Consider the following 15,136-nt stretch of genomic DNA (forward strand, 5'->3'; position numbering starts at 1 on the left):
CGCACGGTTACAAAAGCCGTGGCGACACCTCGGAGCAAGAAGGGGAACGCGAGCGCGAGCCCCTAGACAACCCACGAGACCAAAACCTTCACGCAAGGTCGCTGCTTTGTTACAGTGGCCCGGGTCCCGATTCACGGAGTAATGACCATTCTGTAACAAAATAATTACTGTCCTGTGAAATATAATTTGAATGGTATAGACTACCACTCTCTCAAATTTAAATCAACACAGGAAATAAACTAAAAGGAGCTTTGACCAATAGCCATCCCCGCCTCAGGCAATAATAAAACGGAAGCTTTTTGTTTTTCCAAATTAAGTTGTTAAACAGAGGAGACTCTTTAATAATATGGGAGCGTGCGCATCAACAGGGGTGTGGCTTACCTGCTCAGAGGTGCGCCCTCTTTATGCAGTCACTCAAAAGGAGGTGTATCCCTAAACTTCCCTGTTCCTGCAGACAAACCGGCTTCCAGCTCCAACCATTTGTACCGCAACTTCGGATGTGTTTTAAAGGGCATTGATATCATTTGTGCGCGGGCTGTGTCACAGACGTACTGGAGGTGGGTTATAGTCCGAAACAGCGTCTCTTATGAAACTTCTAGCGGATCAGCGGGACGATCCTCCGAAAAAGCGATCCGATCGCTCCCCGGAGGAGATGCTTAACGGGGAGCCGAAGGGGGCACCTGGAGAAGGCTTGGCCGGGACAACAACAGCGCGACCATGGCCGGGGGTAAGCTCAAATACAGAAGTGACAGAGCTGAAGTATGTCATTGTGACAAAATGGAAACCATCACGCACAGGGCGCAGTCTTCGCAGCATCGCGTTTTTTTCCAAGAAGAGTCCGACGTCTAGTTTATCAGGAGAAAACAAAACCTGTATTTCTTCATTCCGGTTTAGATCAATAGCGGTGCTTTGAAGAATGTGCATTAGAGCTGAGCGCGTGAAGTAAACTTTTCCTTCGTTTTAGGTATTTGCGTGCACAGGCTGGTATTCCTTTGTATATGGATTAAGTAGTATTTATTATTAATTAGGCCTATTATTATTACTTTTATTATCACAAGTATTATTGCTGTATTCGACTGTTCAACAAAAGTTACTATCTAAAAGGCATATGGTCGTCTGTATAGTATTTAAGCGTGAAACTTGCGTTATGTACTCCGCTCCATTACGCACCGGCGCCCTTGAAACTGTAGTCTGTTTTCAGTCTCGTGTTATACTATGGGTTTTACATTTCATGTTTAAACGTTTAACTTTTACTGCAATACATACCACCTCACTTAATAACACCCGTCTCATCATTCTGTATTTTTGTTCCTCTCACCTGTTCCTCATTTCTTCACGGATGTGTTATTGTGTCATCTGTATGCTTTGCGGGCAGTGAATAGTGACAAAAAATGGTAGAACTGACGAACAACAGCTAGAGCTATGGTTTGGTATCTGTACTTGAAACCAGGAGGGTCTGTGTTGTAATAAGGGAGGGGGCACTAGAGCAATATTGTATTACAAAAAGGGTTATCGGCAGAACTTTTTCGGCTCAGTATCGCCCCCCCCCCCAGATCTCATAAAGTTCCTGCCCTATTGTAAGGGGTGAGGCATCCCAGGCTGTTTCCTGCACCCCTCGGGGTATGTGTTTTTTTTCGGGACGGGCGGGAAACATTGTAGCACATTTGGAACTACCCCCTATTATAACAAACGTCAAACGTGCACGCATTGATATTACAGCCAGTATATGCGCTATCATATTTCATTTCTGTATACAGAGAAAAATTGAAGGTCCCGATTTTCTAAGTATTTCTCACAGTTCTGGAACATTATAAGCTCTTTTTCATAAACTGTATTAATGATATATTTTTTAAATTAAGATCTTGTTGTATCATACCTAGCTGTGTTATGCTTGAAGGCTGCACAGCCTTATTTTGCTCCTATTATCTGGGTGTTGCATCCCCTAATCTGATAGACAAAAACACACCTCATTTTTTCCCCTTTGCGTGTCTGACATTTCATTTTATCCCAAGCGGTGGGTGTGTCCCAGTGGAGAAATGAAAATGTCGACACCCAAACAACACCTCCCGCAACACCCCCCTTGGATTCACACGTGCTGCTTTCTGTGCCTAGAGTCCCGTGCAGCTGAACGGGCAGACGCTCGTGCGTGACGTCGCTGACCCCACATCCCAGCCCCAGTTCAGCTCCGCCCCCTCTTCTCGGGCTCCATCCCCACCCCCACCAGGAGAATCCCCTCCACAACGTGATCAGTGGGGAGGAAAATACGAGTTTCTTCTTTCCTGCATCGGCTACTGCGTGGGTTTGGCCAATGTCTGGAGGTTCCCCTACCTCTGCTACCGCAACGGTGGAGGTAAGTTATGGGGAATAACTGATTAATCATTCATTTATTTTACAATGTGATGAATTAATTTATTCTTAGAGATAAGATACAAAAAGCAAGATATAGGGAATTGAAGCATTTAAAATATGAGGCCAGTGGCTGTTATATTTGCGATCACTCAAATAATGCTTTTATATGGGCGTAAATGCACAATTTGTAATATCTAATACAGTATTACAGTAATAGAACAAAAATTATGACATGAAAATCAGGAACCAGTGGTGCTGATAACAGCTTGTATCAGCTGATTTCGAGTGCATCATCACCTGGTAATCAGAATGTCAGCTACACTAATGATGGCATTTTAAAAATAAAATAATATGATATACAGGCACCAATTAGCCTAGCTGAACGTCTGTGGGAGGCCGGCAGAGTTTTCAAAGACTCCATACACATGGCAGAGGGATTTGAACCCAGAACCTGGTGGTGTGAGACAAAGGTGCTGTCCACTGAGCCACGGTATTGTCCTTCTACATGGTATATAATATACATCATCCATACATATACATATTTGCTTGATGCTAAGAGCATGAAATAAATCACAAAAAAGGCAGTGAAAACAACTTTAGGGTAGAAACAGATAGCAGTGGCTATAAATCACATCAGCGCTGATGTAAATGCAGGAGAACAGATACTGTCTTTTTTATATATGACTTTGGAGTTTGGCTATCAGCTGTTGCCTCTGTTGTGGCAGTTAGCAAAACCGTAATAGGGGACGCAGCCAGGCAGGGGAAAGATCCCTTTGTTTTCAGATGGCAATACTCCGTTGCCTTGGAAACTGAGTTATTCTCCCGGCAGGTTTCTCAAGGTCCCCCCCCCCCCCTCCCTGCCTGAGCCAGTAAAGGTGGTGGCTGCTGTGAAACACACACCTTTCTGCCTCTGGTATGTGGGGACAGACCAATGGGGAAAGAAGACGGCTTGCAGGAGACTGGAAAATATGTAAATCCCAAGGCAGATTTTCAGCTTCGTACTGGAATTCAGCTTACAGGTGGATTGGGGAAACTAGCGCTGCGTTTGAAGTGTAATTTCAGACCAACTATGTGCACGTTATGGTGAAGAATGTCTCTGCCGTGTGTGTGTGTGTGTGTGTGTGTGGTCCAGGTATACATTACATAGTGGGGACCAAATGTCCCCACAATGTGATAGAAACCTGTTATTTTCACATCGTGGGGACCATTTTTTTGGGGAAACTTGGTTTTATAAAAAAACTGTGACAACAATCAAAAAAACTAAAAAAATGCCAAAAGTTTTGTATTTTGTTTGGTTACTTATAGTTAAGGTTAGGGCTGGGTGGGGGTTATGGGTGTCATTGTTGGGATTAGGGTTTTGCACATAGAAATGAACGAAGAGTCCCTACAAAGATATAAAACAGGTCTGTGTGTGTGAGAGGGGGTGAAGATTTATATAGAAAATTAAAAAAATAATGGTCCGAAGGAAAGGCAATTTGGAAACCACTTTGCAAATTCAGGTGTAATAAAGTTACTTCATCTTAGTAAATTTCACTTAAAGGTTGTGTATTTATTAACATTATTTATTATAATATTTATGCTCTAGCATATATTTGTTCCGCTTGTTTCAAGACTCTTTTATATGCCCATTACACAATTTTACGTATGAAAACTACCACCTTTGGCTTTTATTTGAGAATGGACCTGTAAAACGCACGTTTGCCTTTGGCTGAACTGGTAATGAGGCAGTTTAGACGACTTCCCACACACGGTCAGAGTAGATCGTATAAACAACAGACAGAGCTAATTCCTGTTTGTTGCATTTACCCTCGATTTGCACTGTTAGTCCACCATGATTATTACTGAACGTAGACGCAAGTAATTACTGGCCAGGAAATGATGGGAGGGATCTAACAGCCTCACCTCCCGGTCAGGGTCACTGGGTGGAAATAAATCATACCTTCCATGTGCAGTCTCAACAATCGCTGTTATTCGATGCATCATTTAAACTGTATTTAATTTATTACAATACTGCAGTGGCAATAAAATACTACGAGAGCTTAAACATTGTTCATCCACATGGACCTTTTGGAGCCACCGTTCTGCTGCTCTGGATTTCACGTGTTTCAGCTGATCCAGAGGCAGCCTTTTTAAATTAAAATAAAAATCCTAATTTCTAATTAAGTTTGATTTTTATTTTTAGCAGCATGACGTCACACTGCATGTCGCTTTTGTTTCGCTGTGGCACAGGGTTGAACCGACAATGAAGTCGGATGTCAGTGTTTAAGTTTTGCTGCCCCCCCCCCCCTGTCTGGACATTCTAGATGCATTGTACAGAGTGAACATTTGTACCTCTGATTTAGATGGGCAGGTTTCTTGAAGGGCTGGCACATATCAGTGTGAGTGCTGTGTTATTATTTACGTCTGCAATGCTGTCAGATCCTGTTGCCCCCCCCCCCCCAGCAGTCCAACCCTGTACTCTTTGTTACACTGCCACATCACGGCCTTGTTTGTTAGGGCAATAGCGACGTGGCACTGAAAGAATCCATTTGCCTGTCCTGGCAGGTCCCGCATCGCGGGCCTCAGAGGGCGGGGGAGCTCAGTGCGTTCTTACTCACGCCATTATGTTACGGATCACGGATTTGAGAATGTGACTGTGTGGCAGTGCCTGCTGATTGAGGCGAATTCTGCTGCAGCTAAGCTATGACGTCAATCCCTGGAGTCGTGGCAAGAGATCCGACCAAACACTCAGGTTTCTTTTGTTCAGCTGGTATTCCTCAAGGTGTGCAATAGTGCTGGGCACAGCCATGGAGGTTAGGCCCCCCCCGATTTGGGCAGGAGAACGGGCCTGTGAGATGCTTAACTCGCGATTCTGCGCTGTGCACAGGTGTATTCCTCATCCCGTACTTCATCATGCTGCTGTTCACCGGGGTGCCCCTCTTCCTCATGGAGCTCAGCCTGGGCCAATACGGGGCGGCCGGACCCATCACCGTGTGGAAGTGCTGCCCCCTACTGAAAGGTCAGCCCACCGTCACGTGCACAGTCACGTGACCCACTGCCTTTTAATTTATTCATTTGATCCTTATGTTGACTTTATTAATTATTACTTATAAATGTATTATTATTAATGAATAACAACAACTGCAATAATAATCCATCCATTCATTTTCTATACCGTGTGTCCAATAATAATAATAATTATAACAATAACAATTATTGTCACATATGATTGTCGATGCTACTTAGTTTCCTAACCAAATGTTTATCTAGCACAATTTTCAGTCTTACTCTGGATGCAGTTATGGTTAACTTTAAAATAGGGGGAAATTCTTGTTGGATATTTTACCTGAAAAGTTCAGGTGAAGATCACTGGTACAAGAGCAGGACAAGCGACCTGCGTGCTAAAAGTCCGTGGTAATGACGTGAAGATTGTCTTCCCTGCTGCTACCTGTTTATGTACCTGGCCATTTCAGCAGAGCCTGTACGGTACCGGTGCCTCGATCTCGTGGGAATCAGTGCAGATCTCCTGAGATCCTGAGATGTTGCTGTCCAGCCTCATGGTCCTACCATCTAAGGTTACTCATCCCTCGGCATGCTTTTCAGGCATAGGCATCGGCATGCTGTGCGTGTCCACGTTGGTCTGCCTCTACTACAACGTCATCATTGCCTGGACTTTCTTCTACCTGGGCAACTCCTTCCAGAGCCCTCTGCCCTGGTCCTGTGAAGCCGCTAGCAATGCAGCGCTCTGCGGGGTAAGGCTGCCCCCTAACCAAACCACAAGTGCACCATCCCCTAACCAGAGAGGCTCAGCACTCCCCGCCCCACCCTTCAGCAGCTCATTGTTGAACAAATGATCCACTCTTTTTACCTTCTGTCTAATCGGATAAGCACTCCTTCAAGTTAAATGCTCTCATTCATGTCTCAGCGGGCCTTAGTGAAATTAAATCACCATTTTTGTTAGGTGTGGGGAGGTTGTTTGGACAGGAGTTACCATGTGCTGAAGATTTTCATGCACACGTGATGCCATCTATGTTGGAGGAACCATATTGATTTACATGATGTTCTCATCATGAAGACATAGCAGTGACATTAGTATAAGGGGTATGGCGTCCTTCCTCTTGACCCTCCAGGCTGGTGTAGTTCAATACTTTTACTTTGGTGAATCAATTGCTGTTTAAACAATAATGCTAATGCCCCCTCACCCCCCCGACAGAATGTCACCACGGCAAATTCAACTGGGGGCAGGTCTCTCAGCCCCACAGAGGTGTTCTGGAAGTGAGTAAGCATGCTTCATATTGAGTACCTTTACCCAACAACTTTCTCCCCTTTGGGCCTAAAACCCACACCCTTTTGGTGGGGGGTGTCCGCTTTCTAAGCCTCCTACTGCAGTAGTCAGCTGGGATTCGGCACATGTGGAAAGGTGACGAAAGTGTTTAAGCGGAAGTGGTATCTGTTGGCGTAAAGGAAGAGAGATGATATCATACTCCGCTGCTTCTCACTTGGAGTTGTGAACATATATGGAATGTCACTCCGTCCAGTAAGGACTTGAGAAGCCTCCACATCAGCATATTGGTAGAGCAGTGAGGTATTCCTTGGCCTTATACATATCGAGGATATCGAGGCGATGAGCACATCTCTGTTGTATTTATGTTTGTGGGGTGATGCAGGTAGAGGTTTGCTGTAATATCCTGTTACCCTGTCTCATTGTCGACTTCCTCTTCCCCCTCCAATTAACCCTTGTGTGGTCCTCATGGCCCTGTCTTTAGTGAGCAGGTGCTGGGCGTGGTCCACAGTTCTGGACTACAAGACCCAGGCCCCGTGAGGTGGCAGCTAGCCATCTGCCTGTTTTTTGCTTGGTTCATCATCTTTCTCTGCATGCTGAAGGGCATCCACAGTTCCGGGAAGGTGAGCAGTACCCCCCTCCCCATTTTAAAACTAAGGCAGTGATATGCTTTAACCGACAGTGATTCTGACTCCACACCGCCCCCAGGTGGTGTACGTGACGGCCACGTTTCCGTACTTTGTGCTGATTGTGCTGATCATCAGAGGGGCCACCCTGGAAGGCTCTTTGCAGGGCGTGGCTTTCTACCTCACCCCCGACTGGGACCGTCTGGCTAGCGCACAGGTATGGCACCCCCTGGTGGTGAGGAAACGAAACAACACCTGGAGAATCTTTCCGGGCGTCTGCTTATTTGTGTGATTCGTGCTGTAGTCTCAGCAGCTTTTGGTTTAGTCCAGCCTGTCTGCAGTGGTGGGGCCAGACCCTATGGGAGATCTGCTTTGCTGTTCTTCATGTCTGCACTATGGGACAGGTGTGGAATGACGCCGCCTCGCAGATCTTCTACTCTCTTGGCATTGGAGTTGGGGGTCTGCTGTCCATGGCATCCTACAACAAGTTCGACAACAACGTCATTAGGTGAGTGGGAGGCAGGGTAACGCTACACTGGGTTATTTAATATACATACGAACATTACTGTGCAGTGGGAGGCAGGGTAACGCTACACTGGGTTATTTAATATACATACGAACATTACTGTGCATTGGGAGGCAGGGTAACGCTACACTGGGTTATTTAATATACATACGAACATTACTGTGCAGTGGGAGGCAGGGTAACGCTACACTGGGTTATTTAATATACATACGAACATTACTGTGCAGTGGGAGGCAGGGTAACGCTACACTGGGTTATTTAATATACATACGAACATTACTGTGCAGTGGGAGGCAGGGTAACGCTACACTGGGTTATTTAATATACATACGAACATTACTGTGCAGTGGGAGGCAGGGTAACGCTACACTGGGTTATTTAATATACATACGAACATTACTGTGCAGTGGGAGGCAGGGTAACGCTACACTGGGTTATTTAATATACATACGAACATTACTGTGCAGTGGGAGGCAGGGTAACGCTACACTGGGTTATTTAATATACATACGAACATTACTGTGCAGTGGGGGGCAGGGTAACGCTACACTGGGTTATTTAATATACATACGAACATTACTGTGCAGAAGTCTGAGACAGCAAAAGAAAATGTTCCTTAAATGAACTTCATGTCGGTGTAAAACTAAAATCACCTCAGTATTTGCCACAACCATCCAATGCACCCATTTATTTTTTGACTCGACCAATAACACTCCTTGTATAGCTAATCAATATCTCATTTACTTTTCTTTTTTTTAAGTAATTAAGTTAATTAATTAGGCAAGCCGGTAGTGAAATTTAACAAATGCTTGGAATGGCTGGGGTGCCCCTGAGGGGAGGTTTGGGAACTGAAGTGGTGTTCATCTAGCCATCCAACAAGATATCAGTGACTTTTGTGCTACTCTTAATTTGCATATATTCTAATGCTAAACTGTGTTTTTTGTTCTGCACAAATGTGCACTCATTACCCAAATAATAGCTTTAAATGTTTCTTTTGACTGCCTAAGACTTTTGCACTGTATAGTACACACATGAAAAAATGATTGCTGGTTGTGTGTTCAATTCTCAGGAAGGGATTTTAGTGCCATTAAACAAGATGGTTGAATGGTCCCAGTTATAATATGCAGGTGTATTGCTTTCATATATGTCATACTGACAACGGTGATAGTGCAAATGTAGTCTAGCGTTTGCCTGTGCGATCTTAAGAGAATGTCTCAGAGTTTGACGAGGGTGGCTCTCTGCGCTCTAGGGACACGCTGGTCATCACCATAGGTAACTGTGCCACCAGCTTCTTTGCGGGTTTCGCCATCTTCTCCATCCTGGGTCACATGGCCTGGCGCAAGGGCGTGCCCGTGGGACAGGTGGCGGACTCAGGTAATAGAGGGCGGGGGCTCCTGGGGGCTGTCGGTGGCGGACTTGGGTAACGGAGGGCGGGGCTATCGGTGGCGGACTCGGGTAACGGAGGGCGGGGCTATCGGTGGCGGACTCGGGTAACGGAGGGCGGGGCTGTCGGTGGCGGACTCGGGTAACGGAGGGCGGGGCTGTCGGTGGCGGACTCGGGTAACGGAGGGCGGGGCTGTCGGTGGCGGACTCGGGTAATGGAGGGCGGGGGCCCCTGGGGGGCTGTCGGTGGCGGACTCGGGTAACGGAGGGCGGGGCTATCGGTGGCGGACTCGGGTAACGGAGGGCGGGGCTGTCGGTGGCGGACTTGGGTAACGGAGGGCGGGGCTATCGGTGGCGGACTCGGGTAACGGAGGGCGGGGCTATCGGTGGCGGACTCGGGTAACGGAGGGCGGGGCTGTCGGTGGCGGACTCGGGTAACGGAGGGCGGGGCTGTCGGTGGCGGACTCGGGTAACGGAGGGCGGGGCTGTCGGTGGCGGACTCGGGTAATGGAGGGCGGGGGCCCCTGGGGGGCTGTCGGTGGCGGACTCGGGTAACGGAGGGCGGGGCTATCGGTGGCGGACTCGGGTAACGGAGGGCGGGGCTATCGGTGGCGGACTCGGGTAACGGAGGGCGGGGGCCCCCGGGGGGCTGTCGGTGGCGGACTCGGGTAACGGAGGGCGGGGCTATCGGTGGCGGACTCGGGTAACGGAGGGCGGGGCTATCGGTGGCGGACTCGGTAACGGAGGGCGGGGGCCCCCGGGGGGCTGTCGGTGGCGGACTCGGGTAACGGAGGGCGGGGCTATCGGTGGCGGACTCGGGTAACGGAGGGCGGGGCTATCGGTGGCGGACTCAGGTAACGGAGGGCGGGGCTGTCGGTGGCGGACTCGGGTAATGGAGGGCGGGGGCCCCTGGGGGGCTGTCGGTGGCGGACTCGGGTAACGGAGGGCGGGGGCCCCCGGGGGGCTGTTGGTGGCGGACTCGGGTAACGGAGGGCGGGGCTGTCGGTGGCGGACTCGGGTAATGGAGGGCGGGGGCCCCTGGGGGGCTGTCGGTGGCGGACTCGGGTAACGGAGGGCGGGGCTATCGGTGGCGGACTCGGTAACGGAGGGCGGGGGCCCCCGGGGGTCTGTTGGTGGCGGACTCGGGTAACGAAGGGTGGGGGCTCCTGGGGGCTGTGGCGCACACCTCTGCTTCTTTGTGTGCTTCGGGGTTTTTATAGTTTCTGAGTTGTAAGGAGATGTTGCTAATTTTAGAAAGTTATGATAACATCAGATTAAACAGACGGGTAGATTAAAATAGACAACCAAATTTTTTATTTAAAAAGGTCTCAGTTAAAAATGGCGTTTAAAGACACAAATCTATCAAAATATACAATACAATTTACACATATGTATGAAAAGACTAAGCACTTTGCTAGCAGATCAGTGCTCAGAGGAGGCTCTGTCGATAGTGTGCCTAGTCACCAGAAGGTCACAGTGTGAGATTCATCTGATTATCTATCCGTTAACTTTGCAGGTCCGGGCCTTGCCTTTGTCGCTTACCCAGAAGCCCTTGCTCTACTTCCTGGCTCTGTATTTTGGGCCATCCTCTTCTTCCTGATGTTGTTTATGCTTGGGGTGGACACTCTGGTAAAGTTATATTGTTGAACATCTCCAAGAAAGTATTGAAGCATCCTTTACATTGTGAAGAGCCTGCCCTGTGTTTCATGTACTTCCTGATTAGTGACAGCTCCCTGCTCACTGCTGCCCCCTGCAGTTCGGTAACATGGAGGGCATCACCACCGCCGTGCTGGATGAGTTTCCCCAGCTAAGACACAACATGAAGTACAAGGTGCTGTTTTTGGCTGCCCTCTGCTTTGCCTTCTACCTGATGGGGCTGCTGCTGATTACAGACGTGAGTGAAGCCCCCTGTGTGCAGTGCATGTGGCGTAGATGTAGCAATCATGTGACATGCATTTGCAGTGCACATGGCATGCATTTGCAGTGCACATGGCATGCATTTGCAGTGCATGTGGCATGCTTGTGATATGTGTGGGACCATCTCACATGACCTATCCCTACCGGCCTCTCCAGGGGGGCATCTACTGGTTCACCCTCATCGACTCATTCAGCACAAGCTTCGGCCTCATCATCATCACGCTCTTCATGTGCGTCGGCATATCCTTCTTCTACGGTGGGTCTCCAATGGCCTATCCTCAATTGGCCCAGTTTTTTCTGAGTGAGACAGTCACGTGTGTGTGCCGTGCCCCCAGGCGTGAACCAGTTCTGTTCCGACATCATCGACATGATCTGCCGCTGCCCTCCCTGGTGCTCCAAGTTGCTGCTCTATTTCAAGGCATGCTGGGTATTCATTACCCCTTTCCTCTTATTGGTGAGTATGGCCAAGCTATAGGCGATAGACCCCAAACTGTGATGTTGGTAATTAGTAGGGTGGGTTGGGATGGGGGTTATTACAGGCAGGGTTGCAAACTTCAACCCGATGGTGAGATCACTTTACAGAACATGGGTTTCGATCTGGTGACCTTCTTGCTGAGCCGCACACCAACCTACTCTTTGGGAAACTTGATACCGTATCTTTTTAATAGTTGGTTGAAATATATTTGACAGTGTAAGCTGAATGTCAGGCGATAGGATTGAGTCACAAAATCAGATTTGAGTTTTTCCCGTTTCCTGGAACACGGTGAGCGCAGAGATTTCCTGCACATATTTTATTTGTGCTGAATGCCTGGCACACTCCCTCACCGCGTGACGCCCATGTGGCGTACTCTGCCGATGGACCGCTGACTCACACCCTCCGGGCTCCATCCTGGCTCATTCACAGTTCATCCTGTGCTACATCTTCATGGAGATGTACAATACCCCGCTCCAGTACGGCACCTACGTCTACCCCTTCTGGGGCAAGGCCCTGGGCGTGTGCATGGCGACAACCTGCTGCCTACAGATCCCCATCTGGGCCATCGTGGCCATGAGCAAGGAGTCCGGCACCCTGAGAGATGTAAGTGACCAAGGGACACGGAATATAACATTCACTAGTGGCCAATATCGTGTAAACGTCTGGCATGGTTGGCATTACGCTTTAAATTTACTACGTGATATTGGCCATAATGTTTAGAAAAAAAGAATGTTTACAAATATCATACACAGGACGATAAAATAAGTAACTAGAGTAACTGGAATAAAGTTCTGGAATCTTAAGAATTGGAAGTGTTTCCTCAGTTTTGGCCATTAGTGTACTTGCGTAGAAACATATATTCATACATATATATTTATACACAAGCAACCTAACATTAAATAAACATTATACGAAAATAGGACACATGGTTGCATTTTGGGGAATTCTCTGAGAAATATGTTCAATAAATGAACAGTAGATCCACTGTTGTGAAGTGATGTCTGGCAGGAGCAAAAAAAAATAAAAATTTGGGGGAAGGGAGGGAGGAGGCTGTCCCAGCCAAGCTAACAGGAATTACTTGAATATTGTTGTAACTGCGATCTGGGTTTGTTGTCTGGACAGCAGAGAGCTGTAACCATAGAAACATGAGAGGAAAGAGAATGTTGAAAGTAGGACTGCCTGGGCTGACTTCTTGCTTTCTCTCTTTGTGTGTGTGTGTGTGTGTGTGTGTGTGTGTGTGTGTGTGTGTGTGCGCGTGTCTGTCCCCTCAGAGGTACATGAAGGCTATACGCCCGCTCAACTCCTGGCGAGTCAGCAACCTGCAGGGCACGTCTGCCGAGCGTGTCGAGCCCGATAGGGTGGAAGCGCCGTTCACGGTCAACCTGACAGAGTCAGACTTTACCGCTATGGCCTGGGAGAATGCCAGCGAGGAGTGAGCTGCTCCCCCCTCCGCCCTCCCCTTCCCTTCCTGAACAGCGCCTCCATGTGGCCGGAGGGCAGAAGCACGGCCGGAATCGGCTACGCTAAGGAGGATGACTTGCGACACCTACGTCTCCATGGAGACACACCGCAGTCCCTTGCTTCCTGGAGTGGCCGCGTGCATCTTGCTGGAGGCTGAAGTTGAGCTTGATGAGGTCCATCAGCTTCAGAAGCCCCTGGGGATGGTGGATGGGAAGTTACCTCACACATTTTTTTAATTTTTATTCGCTAGGAGCAACAGATTGAATCTGTTGAGTTTACTATGATGTGTCACATGCAAATGCACAAAATATGCAAACGATCCCCGAATGATGACTGTCTTCTGCCTGTGGGACAGCTTTACTACTGTAATAAATCTAGTTTTAATGATCTTGTATATAAATATTTAAAAGATCTAATTTTAAATGCCCTTTGTATACCTGTGTTGCTGAATGCATGCGATCAGGCCATCCATGGCCAAGACATTGCTGAGATAACATAAGAACATAAGAAATTTACAAACGAGAGGAGGCCATTCGGCCCATCAAGCTCGTTTGGGGAGAACTTAACTAATAGCTCAGAGTTGTTAAAATCTTATCTAGCTCTGATTTAAAGGACCCCAGGGTTTTAGCTTCCGCTACACTAGCAGGAACACTATTCCATACTCTAACTACACGCTGTGTAAAGAAGTGCTTCCTCAAATTGATGTTGTTAATTGTTGCTGCCAACTAGTTCAGTTATGGTAGAATATGAAGGGGCACAGACGTCTAAATCAGAGTTTCCCAACCCCCGAGACAACCCACATTTTTGCTGTCTGACAGCTCCCAGCACACCCATACCAGGCATTCGGTGTTCATGATTGGCTGGGAGCTGGGAGGGAGCAAAAATGTCGACTTTCTGGGCATCTCAGAGGACTGGGTTGGGAAACACTGCTCTAGATGTCTGTTCAATCTAAACGTGCTACAACTTTCAGTTAAATGATGCTTTGTGCTTTGCTGATGTCCCTCTGATTTCCCTCTTCCTGTTGGTGCTAAATGCAGTTTTACGAGTTCTGAGTCACTTTGAGGCTTTGTAATTATAAGGATGGAGGGATAGAACTCAATACAGCCATATAGATCATTTTGCTACATTGTTACTTCGCTGTTGGCAGGGAACCAGCAACAGGATGTAAGTTCTCATGAGGAGAAGCAGCGCCCAGCTGTGGCAGTGCTGTGGCATGGCCACAGGGGGGCAGCGTAAGCGCATTATCAAGCAGCCAGGAGCCTCTATGCCTTCCTCCACCCAGTCGTGTGGCCACCTTGGTTCTGTTTTTACTTAAAAGATCAAGGAAACACAACATCAGCATATATCCAAGTCTCAATAAAGGATCTTCCGTTTATAATGAATGGATACCTATTTGTTTTGGCCAAAACAGTGTAAGAAGTTGCCGTGGGCAGCAGCAGCAGCAGCCTGTGTGTGTTTGTGTCTCACTTGGCCACCGTGAAAGAATACAAGCCCTCAGACGTCTGTTTGGAAACATGTGTAGTTCCACACATCCAGGAATAGGTCTCCGCGTCGCGTGGAATGTTTTTGCAAAGAACGTTGACGTTCTCAAATATACAGTTTATAGATGTTAAAAGTTCCACTGAACCAGGACGCTGTGAGACATGGGAAACAAAACAGGGGCTTCTGGACACCACGGTAACGGGTATACTTGGCCATATGAGGCTTTTGTGAGACTGGGCTTTCATATTCATCATCACCATGGCCATGGGAGAATGCTGGGTGCCATTTTGTTTCCCAGCTGGCACAGGTGGGGGGGGGGGGATGCCTAGTTAAACGCAGGTTTGTCTACCAGGGTAAATATTCAGGTACTCCGCTCTACGGCAGTGTTTCTCATCTCGGTCCTCAGGGACCTCCAGGCAGTTCTCATTTTTGCTCCCTCCCAGCTCTCAGAAAACCCAAATGAAAGAATCAGAAGCACTAATTGTCTGATACAGGTGTGCTGGATGAAAGTGAAAATGTGGTCCCCGAGGACTACATTGAGAAAAAGTTCCTCTAAGGCAGTGTTTCCTTGGATCTTCGGGGACCCACGTGTTTTTGCTTCCACCGAGCACCATGTCATATAGTCCACATTTCAGCTCCCTCCCAGCAAAAATGGG

The 15,136-nt window shown here is 47.9% G+C and overlaps 1 protein-coding gene across 2 annotated transcripts; it reads left to right on the top strand.

The window, feature by feature from the left end:
- The first annotated feature begins 55 nt into the window (after positions 1–55).
- slc6a7 (solute carrier family 6 member 7) lies at positions 56–14,380 on the top strand. 2 transcript variants are annotated; one of them, XM_023827743.2, is made up of 15 exons: positions 56–727; positions 2,113–2,350; positions 5,216–5,347; positions 5,932–6,080; positions 6,542–6,603; positions 7,095–7,233; positions 7,319–7,453; positions 7,641–7,744; positions 9,012–9,136; positions 10,662–10,774; positions 10,902–11,039; positions 11,219–11,292; positions 11,398–11,516; positions 11,967–12,140; positions 12,809–12,949. In XM_023827743.2, coding segments are annotated over exons 1-15 (1,845 nt in total). In that variant the 5' UTR covers positions 56–586; the 3' UTR covers positions 12,811–12,949. The 2 variants fall into 2 exon arrangements, with proteins under 2 accessions (XP_023683511.2, XP_023683509.2); XM_023827741.2 differs by having other exon boundaries at positions 61–727; positions 11,219–11,318; positions 12,809–14,380.
- The last annotated feature ends 756 nt before the right edge of the window (positions 14,381–15,136 follow it).

The sequence above is a fragment of the Paramormyrops kingsleyae genome, chromosome 18 (genome assembly GCF_048594095.1).
Source record: "Paramormyrops kingsleyae isolate MSU_618 chromosome 18, PKINGS_0.4, whole genome shotgun sequence".
NCBI classification, from domain to species: Eukaryota; Metazoa; Chordata; class Actinopteri; order Osteoglossiformes; family Mormyridae; genus Paramormyrops; species Paramormyrops kingsleyae.

Excerpts from the sequence above, each read along its gene's own strand:
- slc6a7 (XM_023827741.2), top strand. The coding sequence starts at position 587 with ATGAAACTTCTAGCGGATCAGCGGGACGATCCTCCGAAAAAGCGATCC. Across the intron at positions 2,351-5,215 it reads CTGCTACCGCAACGGTGGAG|GTGTATTCCTCATCCCGTAC; the intron begins GTAAGTTATGGG and ends CGCTGTGCACAG. Across the intron at positions 7,454-7,640 it reads ACCGTCTGGCTAGCGCACAG|GTGTGGAATGACGCCGCCTC; the intron begins GTATGGCACCCC and ends ACTATGGGACAG.